Consider the following 19,135-nt stretch of genomic DNA (forward strand, 5'->3'; position numbering starts at 1 on the left):
TCACCATCCCAGGTGAGGTATATGCTGCCTCTGCACAGCCAAAGGGAATTAGTCTTATCAAAAGATTCCTGCTCTCTTTATTTTTCTTCCTTCTTCAGCCTGGCAGGGGTGGAAATTGCCTCCCTCATATTTAGTTCCTGGAGAGACTGGCTCTGGGGTAGAAATTGAGCTGCTCAAGACTTCTTGCTTTGTGACACTTTCTCATTTGGGTCAGTCAGCCTCAGGCCCTCAACAAACGCATCCTTTGCAGATGCTTCTAGATTCTGCTTGACCCCAGATATCCATCGGCTGTGTGTCTCTTGCTGATCCTGGATCTGAGGGTGTCTATGCCTCTCTTTTCCCTGGCACTTTTGTCACCTTCCTTTGGTGATCTGTTCCCTTATTGGGGGTGTTCCCTCACCACTGGAGACACCCCACCAGACTCAGCTGGGAGACTGTTTACTGGAGAGAAAAATGGAGGTTCAGGCAGTTAAAGAGATGGAGGGCTGGGTCTTTTGCCAGGGCTATATGGGACCCATTGATAGAATGGGTGGCCTTTGCTTCCTGATCTCCCTACCTTCAAGCATCCTCTCTGAGCTGAAGAATATGGCCCAGGCAGGGGGAGGAATTGACTCTGGGGACCCCTTTGGACCTGGAGCATCAGGTTAAGTTTGGAGCTTTAGAAAGTTTTTAGTAGGCCCAGTTTCAATTGTGCATTTAAATACCATAGAGATTGAAAAGGTTCACATCCCCTTCCCTGTCCCCATAAACCTACAACCCTTCAAGTCTCTCCACCATTATACTCCTTGTCAACATGAACATTATGCTAGGAACCCTTATAAGTGCTATGGGGATCCTCATAGATCAGACTAATCTCTTCAGGGATGTCCTGGAGGAGATGGCATTAATTATGGTACCAGGGAGAAAGTGCTCAGCACACAAGAGGTCTAGATTACATTGTGTGAGAGCTGGGCAGGCCTCGTGCACAGGAGATAAAGCAGTGTTTGAGGACAGTGGCCAGGCCCTGCAGGCCAGGACTACACTCTTTCATCCAGTTTAGGAATCAGGAAGTGGCTCCACCGCTCTGCCAAGAGCACAAAGCATAACTCTTGCCTGTCTCTATTCAACATGGGCATGTGTACTTTTCCATCACTGACTCCATGAGCTTCCTAAATCAAAGGGCCAAGGAAGGCCAGCAGAAATGGGACCTGGATTTCTGGCAGAGAATTTCCCCGAAGGAGTCCTTAGCAGATTTGGCTGCAGTCAGGGAGTTCCTCTGAGGGCAATGAAACAGAAGTTCACCATGTGCTTATTAGAGGTTACAACCTGCTAAAAAATGATGGGCCACATTACTCAGAAACTTCTAGCTATTTCCTTTGCCGGCCACAAACATATGCTGAAAGGCCTGAGGAAGGAGACAATTTCAACCTTTTTTCTTTCCTTTTTTCCTTCCATCTTTCCCCTTTCCATTCATTCCTTCTCCCTCTCTCCTTCCTTCTCTCTCCCTCCTTTCTTCCCATTTTCTCTTCCCCTTCTTCCTTTCCTTCCTTTTCCTTTTCTTCTTTCCTTCCCACCCTCCTTCTTTTCTCCCCAACCCTTTTCACACGGCAGAGACAGAGTTAGGAAGGATTTGTTCAAGCCCTTCTTTTTAACAGGAAGAATAAAGGATGAGGAAAAGCCCTGCACCAAATAACCAGCTAATCCAGGACGTAGACATTGCTGTTGCTTCGGTAGTCACTCTAAAAACAAACAAACAAACAAACAAACAAACAAACAAACTACTTGGGGTGGGGAATGAGGGGTTGGGATTGAACTTGAGAAAATCTTAAAAGGCATCCGGACACAGCCCCAGTGAGAGCTTCCATTCCACCATTCACATATCTAGAGGGCTGCCCGAGAGAAGTGAGCGTGTGAGAACAGTGCCCAACCCTGGCAGCTTCTAGGCTAGCGGGCCGAGAGAGAAGCGTTTCGGAGGCCGGAGTGGGAGCAGAGCCTGGTCCCTCCACTTCCTGGGGACCCACGACGCCTCATTTACCGGGACCCAGCATCCATTCACCCCCCCACCCACACCAGCGTGGGGGCCGTGCCCCTCCGCGAGCTCCCAGCCCCACACTCGCGCACCCCTATTCCATCCCACCGCCCCCGCCTCAAAGCGAAGAGGTGGGCACCTGGGACGCGCGTCCTGCTTTTTCTGCCCGGGCTCTCCCGTCTCCTCCACTTTTGTCCCCGACGTCCCAGAACAGCGGAGCAGGACGCGGCATCAGCCCTGGGAGGGCGCAGCCCGCGAGCCTCCAGCGCGCTCAGGGCGCGGCGAGGATGCTAAAGGACTGCCAGGCCGGGATGCAGACCCCAGCTCAAATTCCTGGGAAAGACACCCGCCTCCCTTCCCTCGGCCCCCTCTCCGTCCTCGCTCGGACCCGCTCCTCCCCAGCCCAGACGCCGGTGCTCAGCGCTCCCTCGCCCGCCACTTTGCGAGGAACTTTGGCCGGCTCCCCTGCGCCACCGACAACGGGATGCTAATGAGAGAGCGCGGCCTGGCGCCGCCAGCGAGCCGGCTCCCGGACGGCGATTGGCTGCGGCGGGGCGGAAAGATGACGTTATGCAAATGAAGGGGCGGGGCATAGAGGCGAGAGCCCCGCCTCCTCCCTTTGGGGTTAGTGTGCCTGTGTTTAGCTCTGGGGAGAGTCAAACTGGATTCCATAGGGAAAGCCTGCAAATCACTTCTATTTTAGCAGGGAGAAAACAGAATCTCCATCCAGCAGGGTCCACCCCTCTCTCTTTCTCCCTCTCCTCTCTCTCTCTATCTTTCTTTCCCTCCCCCCCTTTCCTCTTTCCCTCTCTCCCCTTCCCCCCACCCTCTGGTGTATCTGTCTACGGCAACCAGCGTCCTCCTCATCTATACGCAAAGGAAAGAAACATCTTTGGTTGGGAGAGAAGGAGGAAAAAAAAAGAAAGAGAGGAAAAAACTTGCCTGGTTGTGGAAAATGACACTTGAAGTAGCAAAGCCGGCAGCGCGAGTTGAGTCTATTGTTTCTTAAATTGCCATCAGGGTTTTTTTTTTTTTCTTTTTTTTTTCTTCCTGCTTCTTCAAGTGAAGGGTACCTCTACAAAAGGAAACTCCAGCCCCTCCTGTCCTCCACCGGCCTGTGATCATTACAAAAAAAAAAAAAAAAAAAAAAAAAAAAAAAAACGCAAAAAAAAAAAAAAAGCACCCAAACCAAAAATCAACCAACCAAACAACCCCCAACAGCCAAGCATACATCTCTAATTTTATTATTTTGGTCTTTTCGTTGGATTTTCCCTTTCTTCTTTTTTTCGGGTTATTGCTCACTTTTGAGCAGAGGTTTACATTTTTTTAAAAATTTGCTTTCCAGCCCGCCTTGATCTTCTAAGCACGAGTTCATCGTCTGAGAGAGAGAGAAAAAATCTCTGGTTGGCGTTTTCCTTTCTTTTCTTTTCTTTTTTTCTTTTTTTAAATTTTTCAAGGGGGAGGAGATTTTCCACAAGAAAAGGTTGTTTTCATGTTTGGGATTCAGGAAAGCATCCAACGGAGTGGAAGCAGCATGAAGGAAGAGCCGCTGGGCAGCGGCATGAACGCGGTGCGGACGTGGATGCAGGGCGCCGGGGTGCTGGACGCCAACACGGCGGCGCAGAGGTGGGTACCGCGCGGGGACCGCGGCCGAGGTGAGCCGCGGGCGGGAGAACCGGGAGGCGGCGGCGGCGGCGGCGGCTGCTGCCGCGGGGCCGGGCCGCGGGGTGCGTCCGCCGCTGCGCTCTGCTCTCCGCCGGGGCTCCGCGTTCCCCGGCCGCTCTGCCTTCGTCGCCTGCGGCCGGAGGACCCGGAGCTGTCTGCGAGGAGCCCACGCTTTGCCAGCACTTTCCCCTGCCTCGTCTGTGACTGTTTTCATTTTGTTTTAACACAGAAGAGGCGTCTCAACACAGCATGTTGGATATCTGTGTGTGTTTTTTTTTTTTTTTTTTTTTTTTTTTTGTGATTGCTCTTTATTTTCCTGCCCGCTGTCTTTTCTCCTTCCCCTTCTCTTTTTCCCTCTTTCTTTTTCTTTTCTCTTTTCTTTCTTCTTTTTCTTTCCTTCTTTCCTCTTCTCTTTCTTTCTCGTTCCTTTCCCTTTTCCTTTTTCTTTTCCCTTTCTCTTCCTGGCTTTTTTCTTTCTTCCTGTCTTTATTTTCTTCTCTTCTCCTTCCTCTTCCTTTCTTCCCCTCTTCCCTCCTTCCATTTCTTTAGTTCTCCTTTCTTTCCTGTCTCTCTTCCTGCCTTTTATTTCTTCTCTTCTTTCATTTTCTCCTCTCCTTTCTTTCCCCACCTTCCCTTAATTCCTTCCTCACTCTCTTCCTCCCTTCCTTTCTCCTTCCCTTCTTTCTTTTCTCCTTCAGCTCCTCTTTCTTCTCTTTCTCTTTTCCTTACCTCTCTGTCTCTCCTGTTTTTTCTCGTCCCATTTCTCCCCTGAGTCTTCTCTTATTTCTGCTATCTGGTTCTCCTTCCCTCCCTCTCTGTCTTTCAGTTTTTCTCAGTCTACCGGTAGAATAGCAACTCCCAACTTTAATTCTGACATCTCCTAAAAGTCTTCTCCACCTCCTGTCCCGATGTCACCCTGTCCCTTTCCAGCCGCTCTCCCACTCGCAGCTCCCTAGACACTAGACTGTGTGGCCTGGAGGCATTGCCCTTGGAGGTTGACCTGAGGGAACTTTCCTGGGCACACCCAAGGCCCTTTCCCAGGCTCCTGGTCCCAAGTGAGAACTGGCCTTTTCCCCCCACTTAAGCCACCAACTAAGCTTGGGACAGTGGGCGACCTGGTGGTCCCAGGCACCATCGGACGCAGAGTGCGGAAGGGGAAGAAGGAAGATGACTAATTACATCATCTCCAGCTTCCCTGGGCTGGGGACAAGCGTCCCCAACACTGTTCCCATCCCAACTAAGTATTAGGATGGGGGTGGTTGATAGTGAGAGTGAATTGGGTAACTGGGCTGGAAGTGAAAGTGTGTGAGCGGGGCGCTCGTGTGTGTTCATGTATGTGTATGTGTGTGCCTATGCGCGCTTGCGTTGGGCAGGTCCGGCTGTCAGTGGCCGCCTGGCGCCCCAGGCGCTCCAGCCTCCCGTCTCCGGCCGACGAATTGAGCCAGCAGCCCTGGCCTTTAGGATTTCTGGAATGAATGCGACGATTTATGCGGAATAGCGAAACTTTGTTAGGACAGGTCTTTAAGAAAACACCCCTGTTCCCTTTTTCACAGCGACCACCCGCGACAGTTCTGAGCCCCGCCCTCGGACCCTTCTCCACATGCTTTTTGGTGGTGGTGGTGGGGGATGTGGCTTCCCAAGGCCAGGCACGCGTAGTTGGCAGGAGCGCACGGGGTTCCTGGAGGGTGGCTGCTGCGGCGACACGCCGAGCGTGTTTTCCATCCATTCCCACCTGCCCTAGTAGCTGAGATGTGAGATTTAAGGGGTGTCGGGAGCAAAGTTATGAACTGCAGGTTCTATTCCACGAAGGTGGGTTCACTTCATCCACCGCCACCTTTCTTCCTCCCCACGCAGCGCGCGTCAGGTAGGAGTAAATGCTTATACGTTTCACCTCGCGCGCAAAACCCAAACAAAACTTTCACACCTCTTCAGCGAGTTCTGAGGACGCATCCGTCCTTGGCAGAGAGGACGAGGACACAAGGGGACATGTGTGTCCCGTCGTCGGCTGGGTCCGTGTCGCCTGAAGGGGCGTGAAGAGTGCCCACTCGATGTTTTAGGGGAACAGGAGGTGGGTGTTTGAGGGTTCTAGCGTGTGTACAGGGTGACAAGGGGCGCGGGTCAGCGTCCGGTTTAGCCATCTAACTCTGCGTCTTTGGCCGCAGCGGGGTGGGGCTGGCCCGGGCTCACTTTGAGAAGCAGCCGCCTTCCAATCTGCGGAAATCCAACTTCTTCCACTTCGTCCTGGCCCTCTACGACAGACAGGGCCAGCCCGTGGAGATCGAGAGGACAGCGTTTGTGGGGTTCGTGGAGAAGGAAAAAGTAAGTGGGCGCAGCGCTGTCGCCCCTCGTCCCTGGCTCGGCTCCGGAGCAGGCCCAGGAGCCTTGGGCGGCGCGCCCTTCCTTGAGTGTAAAGCATCCATAACACACTTCTGTGCGGGGGTCCCCCAAGTCACTTCCCATCCCGGACGAACCCATGGTCCCGGTCCACTGGCTCCTGTTCCAAAAAAGTTCGCACGGAGTCCCCAGAGCTGGAGAGAGGCGCTCAATCCACAGCCATGGGCACCCGGGATGAACCCGCCCTCCACTACCAGACCGCGCACTGCCTGCCTCTGGCGGCCCGGGCACTAGCCCCCAGGTCCTGGGAAGAGGTTCGCCTATGTGCGCCCCACGGAATTTTCTGCTGGGAGAGAGGGAGCAGTCAGGAACGGGGGTCGGAGGAGGGATCACAGTTGGCCGCAATTTCTGCTGCTACTGGAGCTGGCTGGCTGGCCAGCGGGGGTCCCGACTTGGGGAAAGTTGCCTGGAAAGTTGGTCCACTCGCTCACGCAGACCTCTCTCCTGCATCTCTTGTGTCTTTGCGTCCCGATGCAACCCAGGAAGCCAACAGCGAAAAGACCAATAACGGAATTCACTACCGGCTTCAGCTTCTCTACAGCAATGGTGAGGCCCGGGTTGGGTCTGTGCCCTCACCCTGGGGCTCCGGGTCTGGGCAGGGGGCACAGGGAGCTCTAGGTGGACGAAATCCTCCAGCGAAGGGCAGTCGTTCGCCTTCTCCCAGGTGAACCAGCCTCTCCTAAATTTCGCCCTAGGAGGTTTCACCTGAGGAGGCTCCGCTTGGCCCGAGTCTTAATCGATTCTGCGTTTACCTGCGGCCAGGTGTAATGCCTCAGCCCTCCCCGAGCCACTTTGATTCTTCCTCCCTTTCCTGAGGCCTGTTTCTTTGGCTTGGCCCAGGCTCTAGGCCCAAGGCCCCTTGGGCTTAGGGGCTAGGGTCGGTCATGGCCTTGAAGGCTGCAGGCAAGAGCAGAGGGACTCTTGCCGTGGGAAGTGAGAAGAGGCAAGTCGGGGTACCCTTATTCCAGTCCCAGCTACAGAGCTTGGAGTTTGGCTTCCAGGACCGCTAAGGCTAGGCCAGCAGTTCCTCTCTGGACACTGGGGAAGGGAGATCCTGGCTGTATTTTCCAGGACAGGGGGAGTTCCAATCAACCCCGGAGCCCCTTTTGTGATATGTGTGAGGGAGTGTTGTTGTTGTTATTTTTTGTGGTTTAGTTATTGTCCACCCACCCTCCATCGCCTCTCACTTAATTCTCCTCCCCTCCCCCATTTCCAACCCTAGGGATAAGGACGGAGCAGGATTTCTACGTGCGCCTCATTGACTCCATGACAAAACAAGTAAGTTTCTTGATTTTGGGCCACTGGGGTCTCTAGGTCAAATTGACCAAATTCAGGGGAGTCAATAAGCTAGTTGCTCCACAGCAGGAGGGCTGGGACACTAACTTTAAAAGCCAGCGGGGGCAGCTCAGACTACACTCTCCTCGCCTTCCAGTGTCCGTTCATGCACTTGCACCGCCGCGTGGGGATGAGGGCTCGACAGCGGCGTTCCTCCAGGGGAACTCGGACCTTGTGAATTAAGACTGCAGGGTGCTGAGTGGCGAGAATAAGTGCTGAACTTCCTCTGACCCAGCTAGGGAGTCCCAAAGGGCGCAAAAGGTGCCCAGGGACCCTGGTGTGGAGTGGGCTGAACCTCTGAAACCCAAGCTAGCCAGGCCTCCCCGGAAGCCAGAGGGGCGAGGGGCTGCGGGGGCGGAGGAGGGCTGGGAGAAGCAGCTTCCCCAGGAATGATGAGATGGGCTGAGAGCGCTGATGACCATTCTGCAGATTTGTTTTCAAAGGGAATGATGGTGAAGGTAGTGTTGAAAGAGGGAGCGACAATTGTTAGAGGATATTTTGCAAAAACCCTCCTGCTTTTGCCTCCAAGTCTGGCAGGAAGCCAGGCAGCATGAGTGAGCTTGTGGTCTTAAAGGTACATAGACGGCATTTTCTTAAGCTCCCAACACGCGGGTGTCAAGCAGTATACATTAAGGTTGAGTTATGGTTTAAAAGATACAATTATGAGCCGAGTCAGAAAAGAGGCCTGACATTTTAATGAGGCACAGGAGCTTTCCCCCTTCTTCTTAATTTTATGAAAAAGTTTAGTTTCAGAATTAAGTAGCTGGTTAGGTAGTTGGAGGAGTTAGTAGCAGAAAAAAGAAGACAGCTTTATTGGGTGGGGGAAAGAAATCAGAACAAAGAAAAGTTATCCATTGTATACTAACCAGCAAGTTAGCAAGAGGATTAAAATTTATTTGATTGTGATTTTAGAATGTTTTCTTTAAATTAAGAGCAATGATCTTCTTTCATAGATACTGGCTAAGAAAGTTTCAAATAGGGTATATATGCATATTTAAAAATTGTTTTTATATACGCCATGCCTAAATATGTTATAGAAATGACACATTAATAAACTGTTGGGTGTTTTAAAAAATCTAATCTTCAAGACTCAATTTAATAACAGCTATTTTTGATGATCACTTTAATATTTCAATGTGACCCAAGTAGAAAACAAGAACATGAAATCTATATTTAAAAACAAAAGTAACTATTGATTGAAATCTAGTTCATGCTATTTGCCTAAAATATTTGGCTTTCTTAAAAATCTGTTTGTTTCTCACTGGATTGCTCAGAGTAAATCCCTATTTATACTTTTGGTCCTGGTTTTATTTTCTTTAATGGATTTAATCATTACATAGGATAATTCCCTTTCATTTGGACACTGTTTTTTTTTTTTTTTTTTTTTTTTTTTTTTTTTTTTTTTTTTTTATACCTGCTAAGGCAGAAACACAAAAGCCTGATTTTTAATAACTTTCCTTTGTGGTGTCAAAAATAAAAATGTCTTAAGTGGAGTTTTGTTTTCAAAAATGGTCTTTGATATCCTGGATATCCTTTCCTGCCATTCTCATTACAGGAAAAAAAAAAAAAAAAAAAGTTGGGAGGGAAAGGGAGAAAGTAGGAACTCTAAGACATATTCCATATGAATTTATTAGGATTTACTTTCTAAAAGATAAAAGGCACACATACACAAATCAATATATAAGGTCTATATGCTTGTGTAACATTGACCACTGAAATATTAAATTATAGGCAGCACTATGAAATGAACAATTGTAAGCAGTACAGAATTAAGACATGTTTGAAGTGATTAATCTTTCTGATTTAAACTTCCTCAAAGTTTTTATTTTAGGTCTCTCTAGTCCAAAAGTGCCACTACTAATCAATTTTCCCATTATGAAATGAACTGACTTTATACTCATAAGAAAATGGGAGGGAGAATCATCTTTTGATTTTTATAAAGCAATACATCAAATATCATTTTACTAACAAGGTCATAGAGCTTAAGAAAAACTGCGGCTTAAGGCATTCTTTGACCACTTGGTGTCATAAATTCTATCAGGAAAAAGTGGAGGAGGGAGGGAGAGAGAGACAGAGAGGAGCAAGAACAAGATGAGTTTTATTTTCGATAATAGCACTTATGAAAAAGTCATTTGCCATAATATGACATCTCAGTAATAATCAAAATTATAAATGCATGCAATTGTATATTTTGGTGGGGAGTGGTCTGAGGAAAGCTTTAATAATTATCTAAGTCTAAAGAATGTCAAGAAAAGAATATTTCAAGGCATACCTGTTTGCGTTCATAATAATTGTTTAAATAACCACCTCTCTGTAGCTTTCACTTTGAAAGGCAGTTCCTGCTCATTATCCAATTCCTTGTTCTTTGATTATGTGCTGTAAGAGTTTTGGAAGTAGGTTAGCTTCTTGTGTACCGGGTTAATACAATGGCCTCCAAAAAGCAGATAGATTAGCATGAAGATGGCTAACTTTCCCTAGGTGTGACATAAAAATAATTTATATTTAGCCTTAATGAGTAAAACAGTGAATCTTCATCTAGCTTGGAATTATTCTATCATAATTAAATACCAAGTCTGATTTAAAATTTCTTGAACCTTTGATTTTAGTTTAATATACAGTGGCTGCTTAAATCAGATGTTAAGTCTTGATATAAACTGATTGATTAAATGTTTACATTTTTTTCTGTGAAATTCTTCCTCAAAATAATGATCGATTTTGATAATTACGTATAGGATGACATACTTTTGATGTGATAAGTTCTAATAACATCATCAATTGTGGAAGGAATACCTAGTCACTGTTGAAATGTCTTCTCTTAGCTGCATGTTTATTATAACATTTTTCCTATCAGAGATACAGCTTTATGGGAGTGATGTCATATCCTTGACTAGAAAGTGGGGTTAAAGCTTAAAAGGAATTTTGAGCAAGCAAAATTTAAAACTATTTGTTCATTCTGCATTTCCATAGATTGTTCTTGATTTGGGGTGGAATTAGCAGCATTGAGATAAAAAAGAAATGTACTCAATCAACCAAGATGTATTGGTATGACACAGTATTTCACACCTTTTCAAAGTGTCTCATTAGACTATTTTGGGTAATGGCTCTTAATTTTTGGACTCTACCAGGAAAGATGAAGCTTCATTAGAAATGAATATATAAGAATCTGAGATCTCTCCATTGTAAAATACACAGGATATAATCTTTTAAAAATTCATCCACCAACTAGAAAATAAGAGGCTCGCTTTTGGGAAGGGTTATTCAAAACCCAGTTTAGCTGGACTAAAAATAGTTTGTTTTCGTGTCATTACTGTTTTTGGTATTCCATTAGTGAGCATGCAAAATGCCCTGTAGAATCCAGAAGTTTATGGCTATTGCATCCAGAAACAACATCTACTGCAGGAGCTCAAATGAACCCAGTGGGGGAGGTCTGAGGTTTAGTGGGCATCCTTTCAGATTTTCATGTAGTATTTGAAACATGATTACATTCTGTGATTGCTTAGTGAGTTATTTATCTTTAAATAGTTTTTAAAGTTTAGCTTATCTCCCGTCTTACCATCTTGCTTTAAAATTAATTTTATAATTAAAAAAAGGATACCATATTGTATAAAGTTATTAAAACAAAACACTCTCTTCCCCTAAACAAAAGCTTTTTTGACAAGTGAAAATCGTAGTCACATAATCCTTGTATGTGTGGATTTATTTGAAGGTAGGTGATGTAGTGAGGAGACTGTGAAAAGGGTCCCAGGACAGTGGGGGTTCCAAGGTATAATCATCAGAAATGCTATCAGGTTTCTCTTCCCAGCTAGACTTCTTTATATATTTGTTTTGATCTTCCCGGTACTTTAAGTTATTGATGTTAAGTGTATTTTTTTCCTATTGATTGTTTCATTGTATCCTGACATGGCTACATAGATTTGATTAACAACCCTTTCAATTCATGGTTCTTCATTGGTAGATAAACACATTTTCAGTATATCAGTAAGTTCCCAAGGAATTCACTAGGCCAGCAAAGAGGTTCTTTTATATATTTGGGGAAATAAACAAACAAAAAAGAACACAGCAAGTTTATAGTCAGAGGCCATATTTCAGCAGCTTTCGCTCCCCTTTGGTAATATGTCAAAAATGCAGGTGATCTGAATTTCCTTGCACATAGAGGAATGAAGAAGTTTGGAATTTTTATGCATGATCAGGACCTGTGTTTGGGAAAATGTAAACTCATCACAGTGGAAAATGTGTTGTTTGGAGTCTGGGGGTGAAAACAAAGCTGATGGTTTTGGAGAGATTGCCGGAGCCAGATGGCCTAGTACTTCCCCAGTCTGGCGGGCCAACTGCTCCCTCCTGGATAATATACAGCCATTTGTTCGGGGATATTTACGCTAGAGCTGTTTCCATGTGAATGTTTGAACAGCATTAAAAATGAACATATTAGTAGAGATGCATTTATTGAACTCGTATGACTGTACAGATAGCCTGTTCTCTCTGTCTTATATTGCTGAGACCAGTGAAGGAGTGTTTGGACATTGGTGAATTGTCTACATAGTTGTTGAGTAAGAATGATCTGGTCTTAGTGAGCAATTAAAATACATCAATGTTTGGAATCAAACTAATGGAAATAATGTTAGTACCTACCTTGAAGCTCTGTTGTAAGAATTAAATAACTTCATAAACGTTAAGGACTTTGAACAGCAACTGGAACAAATTAAGTGCTTAATAAATTAGATGCTTTTATTGTTATTATTATTATTGCCCCATTGGGTTGACAAAACCAATTGTATTTACTAATATAGGTGGAAATGTAGTGACCATAGGAGTGAAATATCTTTGGTTTGTGCTAGAAAAAGAAATGCAATATGGGATTGTTAGAGTGATTTAGTTTTTTTATGGTATTAGAATAATATAAGGGGCTCTAGTTTGTTGAGACATAAAAGATGCATTCTAAAGCTCACTGCTTTTGGTACACATTCTCTTTTTATTCAGGGCTGTGATGTAACTGAACAGCATGCTGAATATGATATCATTCCTTCGCAACTTTCCTAATTCACTTCTGAAAACAGGCCTGCTTAGCTGCTGAGCTGAAATTACATCTTTGTAATTTTTTCACCAGTAGCCAAGCTGCTAATTGAAGCAAAATTATTTTCTATTTTATTCCACTACTAATGTTAGATTGCTGTTTGACACAATTGTTTATGAAATGTCAGATTTGTAGTGTTTTCTTTGGCATGGTTTAATTTTTAACTAGTACGCCTTTACCTACTGGAAATTTCTAGGACCAGATTAGCTAGCACTTTTTTTTTTTTTTTTTTTAAATGACAAGCAGTAGAACTTGGTGGTTGAATGTAATGATTATTATTATAGTGTGTTGATATTGTAGGTGTGCATATTATTTTTTGATTAGCTCAGTTCTGGGTAATTTGCTGCCAAAGGCTTGTTGACAGTTTGCATTCAGAGGACATTTCACTTTTGGTTAAAGCAGGTATTTGTACATTCATGAACTTATTCTCTTAGGTGACAAAGTAAGTTTGGCTGTTTATTTTGTAAGTAGAAAAAGGAGTAACATATTTTCAAAGTACTGTTTTGCTTTAAATAGAAAATTAGAAGTCTTTGGTAGTTACTGATACCCTTTCTTTTTCCTCCCTCCAACCCTTCCTTACTTCTTTTCTTTTTCTTAATTTCTTTTCCTTCCTTCCTTCCTTCCTCCTCCCCTCTCTCCCTCCTTTCTTCCTCCCTCCCTCCCTCCCTCCCTCCTTCCTTCCTTTATTTTCCTTCTCTCTTTCTCCCATTCTTTCTTTTCTTTTTTTCTTTCTTTTTCCTCCTCTTCTTCTTCATCAACTAATGATGATGTTTCCTTTTGTTTGGTTATAAATCAAGAAAGACTCCCAATGAAAATATTTTGTTTCTAAGAGCCTTGGGATTTTGCTGAACCAAAGTCAAAAATATTCTCTTTACCGCCTTTATTTTGGCGTGGAACACAAAGAGTTAAAACTATTAGTAAAGTAAACACAGAAAAACCATGTTCAATTTTCTGTATTTCCTTTGGCATCCTATTGAAGTGTGATCCCAGTGTATATTCACTGTGTATTTTTCGTTTTACTGTGTGGTCTTTACCCATAGTAAGTTTCAATGAACTTTTAAGACCTAGTGGTATTTAAGAAAAGCTGGAATGAACAGTGCTTCACAGTATGCCTTCTAAAACGGGACAGCGGAGGCAGGTTTTGTATAGTGATGACTGGTTAATTTTCAAAGATGTTACAGGTTACTTTTTAATTGAGCATTTGAAATTAAAGATATTTTATTAGTTAACAGTAAAATATCCAGAGCTGTTTTTGCATGAGAATATGAAAGTTTAACAATTTCAATGTTTTCTTCTTCTTTTAGTTAATTATTTTAAATATCCTTTAAAAGCCCATGAGTCTAAAGTGAAGAGAGTATTAAAAAATAATATGAGATATTTTCTTTCTATTAGAGTATGACAGTAGAAAGGGAGGCTAGTATACAAATAAAATAAATCTGTTTTATAAAAACAAAAATAAATCTGTTCCAAAGATAGTCACTTTTGACAGCTAGTTTGTCAATTTCACCAGGTTTTTAAAGTTGAGATGAGGTTAATACTGTGTACTATTTAACTTTTCCTCTTATACAAGCATTCCTGTCACCTTAAGGGATTTATTTGCCATTGGCAGGATTAATTTAAACATTGTTTTCTACTTGATATTGCATTTTTGTTTCTTAGGTTACAAACTTCCAACTTGATTCACTATCAATTGATTTACTTAAATAATGTATTTTATATGATTTTTTTCCCCTCTCCTTCCCAGCTATATAGCAGGCCCCCTATTCTCACTTCTGATAAACACGTTGATTTATTTAAACCAGTGTTGTCTTTGTCCCTCTCATAACAGACAACCTTCCTCACAGTGAGCAGACACATGATTTACTATGGAGGATGAAAATAAGCCTTCTTCTTGGTGTTCCATTGTCTGGGCCCTAAACCAGCTGTCATATTAAAATGGTTTCACTTAAAATAGCCAATGCTGTTTATATGCTTCTGTGATCTCCCAGCTGATCCAACCCCAACCAGCTTTACTCATACACCACAGAGGCACATATTTAAATTAGGAAGAAAAGCAGAAACTTCTCCTGAACTTGGTGTTAGCAGGATCCCTGTCTTTTGAGGCTTAAAGTCTGGGTTTGCTGAACTGTGGAGCAGTCTTGATGTGTATGCTAAATGTAGATGGTAAAATTGATGTAGGGCTATCAGTTGGGTGTTCTAGCTGTAGGACAGCTTGATGGCATTTTGAAATCTTTCTTATTGTTGCCACTCTGCCTCAGAGACATTCATCAAAATGAATTTGTTATATATTTCTATACTCGATCCCATCAGGATTGTGATTTCTGTGCCCATACCTTCTATATGATATGTGTATGAGTGTGCATGCATGTGTGTGTGTGTGTGTGTGTGTATGTGTGTTTAACAATACTTTTCAGTAACAAAAACTGCTTTGGTAAGGTTAGAGGTTGATCTGTTTTTGACTGAATTCCACTCTAGAGCTAACCTCATTACACTGAGTTTCTAGTTTAGTTACAGGATTTTAATCCTACTCCATGGTAGAATTTCACTTGCTTTTATTTCAGAAGTCACAGAAGCAGCACTTCTTTCTCTGCCTTTATGTGCTGAAAAATACGGTTCTATAGAGGCCCCAAGGAGAGGGAGAGAAGAAACTTCATGCTTTAACCCCTCCCTAGAGTTTCTAATTATTTCTGAGCAAATCCAAACTGATGGTTTCATTTTTCTATGCTTGATTTGGAGAAAGATTCTGTTTTGACTCTGCTGCTGGAAGCATAGTAGCAGTGTGGTATTTGGTAAAGAGATGTGTCATGGACACTCAGAGCCTCAAATAACTGATATTCAGTCACCAAAGAAATGACACGGGATTTCTGGAAGTTTGTATTATCTGCTGTTTGGGGGAGCCAGGAGTGTATTTGCATTGTAGCATTGCATCCATTGAATATCATCATGGGCCCACTAATTTCAATGGAACCAGCAGTCTTAGTAAAAATAATATTTGTATCATCTAGAAAGAATTGAAATGAGAAGATCTGATGTAACTGATAAACCCTCCTACCTCTGAAAACACAAGCTTTTTAAAATATATATATATAGTGGGGAAAACTCCATAAGTATCTGTGAATTTATTTACCAAGTTAGTTGTTTTAGTTTAACATGATAGATATATTATTTTTTAGAGAGTAACAGAACCAAAACATGACAAATATTAAAGCTGAAACAGAGATTATCGTGAGTATTTAGAGAACACACAAACCATGTAGTGCTAATAGGATTTAGAAGAAATGCATCATTAGAGTTTTTTAGCATCATATATGAGATCTAATGAGTAATTTACTGCGTTAAAAATTTTTTTTTCAGCAGTGATTGCAGGAAATAAAGCAGGCAGATATAATTTTTGGTTTTTAAAACATTTTTAGTGTATTTTCTTGAGTAATGCAACTGCTTAGGAATTTGAAAAGGTCTTTTAAGAATATAGAAAAGAATCATCAATGCATGCTGAAACTACTGGATGAAAATTTGACACATAATAAAATATTAACACAATCTAGATTACCTCTGCAGAAGATAATTATGAATTACATAGGGTAAAGTAATAACTATCGTGAAAAACCTGGCTGATGTTCTCTGGTGGATAGCAAGCACTACCTTAACCAAATGGTCAGAATTAATATTGCCAATAGTGGAATTAGTCAACAACATGATTTGATATGCTGGGAAGAACTCGGAATCACCTCTGTGGTATTCCTGCCCTGAAGTACATAACTTTAATCCAAACCTGAGGACACTGACATCCCCAAATTGAGGGATGTTCTGCAAAATAACTGGCTTGTAGACTTAACAAAGGTCAATGTCGTGAAATATAAAGACTCAGAAATGTTCCATATTACAGGAGACATGACAACTGAATGCAGAATTGGATTTTCTTTTGCTGTAGAGGACATTATTGGGTAACTGGTGAATCTCTGTAGGGTCTGTAGATTAGATTATTGTATCAATAATTATTTTCTGATTTAGATAACTGTACTGTAGTTATGTAAGAGAATTCCTTGTTTTGAGGACATACAGGCTGAAGTATTTAGGGCATGTAGGCAATTTACTTAATACATGATTTGTAAAAACAGAGTAAAGAATAAAGCAAATTTAATAAAATATAAATATTTGGGTAATCTGGTAAAATCTGGCAAAAGAGTATCTTGGAGTTCTTTATATATTCTTGAAAGTTTTCTGTAAGTCTGCAAGTATGTCAAAGTAAAAACATTTTTAAACACAAGGTATTATAGGCTAGCCATAAAAAGTGGTTTTGATGGGCCGGTGGTAGAGAATTATTTTCTCATCATACAAGTACCTTTTCTCATTTTTAATTTTATTGCAATATTTGTTTTGTAATGGAGTCAGACACCATAGCCACAGTACTCTCTCAGGATCTATACACACTGGGTCTTAAGTTATCCTCATCATTTACAGGTTCTGAAAGTCCCAGGTTAAAAAACAAACCACCTTAGAGCCAACTACAAGTTAGTGTTGTAGCATCTCTATGTACAAGACTAACTTGTAGTTGGCTATGCAAAGATAGTCTCTGGCTAATTTAAGTAGTTTTGTCATCAAGAAATTGAGGGTTATAGGAATGTGTGAAAATAATTTTATTAACAATTTCAAGCCGTGTGATATTAGTATTATGCAGTGATATAGTGTTAAATTTGCGAAATATAGCCCAGTGCAGAGCCCTGCTCTGCTAATAGCTGTGTGTATTGCTTTGGTCCAGGTATTAACATGCAGATCCACAAAAGCTGAGGTCCCAGGAAACGTTCTTGATGTCCTTAAGTTAAATATTTGTTTTACAAGCATATTAGAAAAAAATAGAAAAACCATTTGGGTTGGCGAGGTGGTTTGGGACTCCAGATTTTGAGAATCAGACGTAACTCTTCTTACTTTAGGGAGCTAACTCTATGGCTTAAACCCCCACACACAGCATATGCCAGCAAGTATTCTTGTTTGGGTGGGTGTACACCCTGTGAGAGCACATGTTCTCAGCCTGGTGATGGGAAGAGGGATTTTCCCTGACTGATGAGTCACTGCAAACCTGACACAGTTAGTGAATGGGCTCCTTAGTTCACCCACACGTGTTTTCTACTACTCACCACCAGAAGACTAAATGTTGAGCATGGAAGTAGTACAGGAGGCAAATACGTATCATTTAAAAATCAAGTCCAAATGCTTTTCTATATTTTCATTAAATAGTGTCTCAGTCTGCTAAGCCTTCTGGGTTTTCCTTCGTTATCGATGAGATTTATTTGTATTCTGTATTGAAAGGAGAATTGTGACTGCTTTGCCCATCTCACACTCTGACCCAAAGATATGCATCATGGCAAGGTGGTTGACAGGCAGAGAGGAATATACCTTGTTCCATGCCTTCAGGTGGGCTGATTGCTTGAAGGTATGTTATTCAGGATTAACCTGAATAATGTACCTTCAAATAATCAATCAGCCCAGTGATATCTTCGGCTCCTCAAAGCTAATTTGGCTTTCAGTAGTGGTGAAGTGGTTAAGAGCTCAATTGTGATCTTTTTTTTTTTTTTTTTCCCCTGCTACTTATTTCCATTCTTAGCTAACATTGTGCTTTTGCTTTCAGGCCATAGTGTATGAAGGCCAAGACAAGAACCCAGAAATGTGCCGAGTCTTGCTCACACACGAGATCATGTGCAGGTAGGAAATATCTTGGTCTCTCCCTTTAATTAGTAAAGAGATGATAAATTTGCATTTCAAGTCTTGGTGAACTTTGGTCTTTTTTTTGGTAGACATTTATCTTGCTTCTATAGACAATCTAAAAGGAACTGTTAGATGTATTTGGTAGTAAAGTGTCAGGCATCACAGTAGTTCTCAATTATTTATTAGATTTCATCCTGAAAGACATACATTTCCATTTTGATATCACACTGTTAATGGGCACACAGCACTGCCTTCCCCTTCTCTCTTAAAATCAAATAAAACAATATAACCCTTTTAGTGTTAATATATGCGCTCAACTGCATTGCTAGTAAAATGAGTAAGAGTTCTATTGATGTCAGCAGAGTCTTCTGTTTGGGTAAGACTTGAAAGTTATAGTTCCCCTTTCTAATCCTCCCACTTAAAAATCTGACTGTCCACACTTAAGCATCATTTCTTCTTAAATAGAATGATTGAATGTGGGTTGTGGGTTTTTCCCCCCCTTGCATATGACCTCTTAGTTACCCTATATATAACTCTGACAATGTAGCTAATATTTCTCAGATGTAGTGAGCTTTCAGAAGGATGGTAAAAATGAGTCCCTAGGAGGTATAAAATTCATGTGACCCTCCCCTCCCCCTTTCATAAGTGTCTTTATTTTTGCCTGTAATCAGACTGCTACATTTGAAAACAGGCAAGTAGACCAAATTAACTTCCATGGCCTCAGCCAGGCTTTCTACATGTGAGGGAGTAGAGCAGGCAACAGCCCTTTAACTTGCATTCTTATTCTGCATAAAAGAACACCAGCACTTTGCTCCCAATATATTCTGAATAATTGGATAAAGCATGAAGATGCCACTGTGCATCAGAGAAAGGCGACTAATTGCTTTGTTAACCATGCAGGCTCTTCCTGGCACAATGCTGGCCTGGCTGCTGACTATTACTGACCAATCCATTTAGGG

At 42.6% G+C, this 19,135-nt stretch overlaps 1 protein-coding gene across 9 annotated transcripts in view; it reads left to right on the forward strand.

The window, feature by feature from the left end:
* The first annotated feature begins 2,652 nt into the window (after positions 1-2,652).
* Positions 2,653-19,135, forward strand: part of EBF1 (EBF transcription factor 1) — a 410,560-nt gene continuing 394,077 nt past the window's right edge. For 8 of the 9 annotated variants that reach the window (XM_074390666.1, XM_074390667.1, XM_074390668.1 and 5 more), the window contains exons 1-5: positions 2,653-3,634; positions 5,836-5,992; positions 6,550-6,613; positions 7,290-7,345; positions 18,100-18,173. In XM_074390666.1, coding sequence (XP_074246767.1) covers positions 3,501-3,634; positions 5,836-5,992; positions 6,550-6,613; positions 7,290-7,345; positions 18,100-18,173 — 485 coding nt within the window. In that variant the 5' untranslated portion in view covers positions 2,653-3,500. Of the gene's footprint in view, positions 3,635-4,311; positions 5,742-5,835; positions 5,993-6,549; positions 6,614-7,289; positions 7,346-18,099; positions 18,174-19,135 lie in introns of those variants that run through there. The other variant, XM_074390671.1, reaches the window with a different exon arrangement.

Source organism: Saimiri boliviensis, chromosome 20, assembly GCF_048565385.1.
Source record: "Saimiri boliviensis isolate mSaiBol1 chromosome 20, mSaiBol1.pri, whole genome shotgun sequence".
NCBI lineage: Eukaryota > Metazoa > Chordata > Mammalia > Primates > Cebidae > Saimiri > Saimiri boliviensis.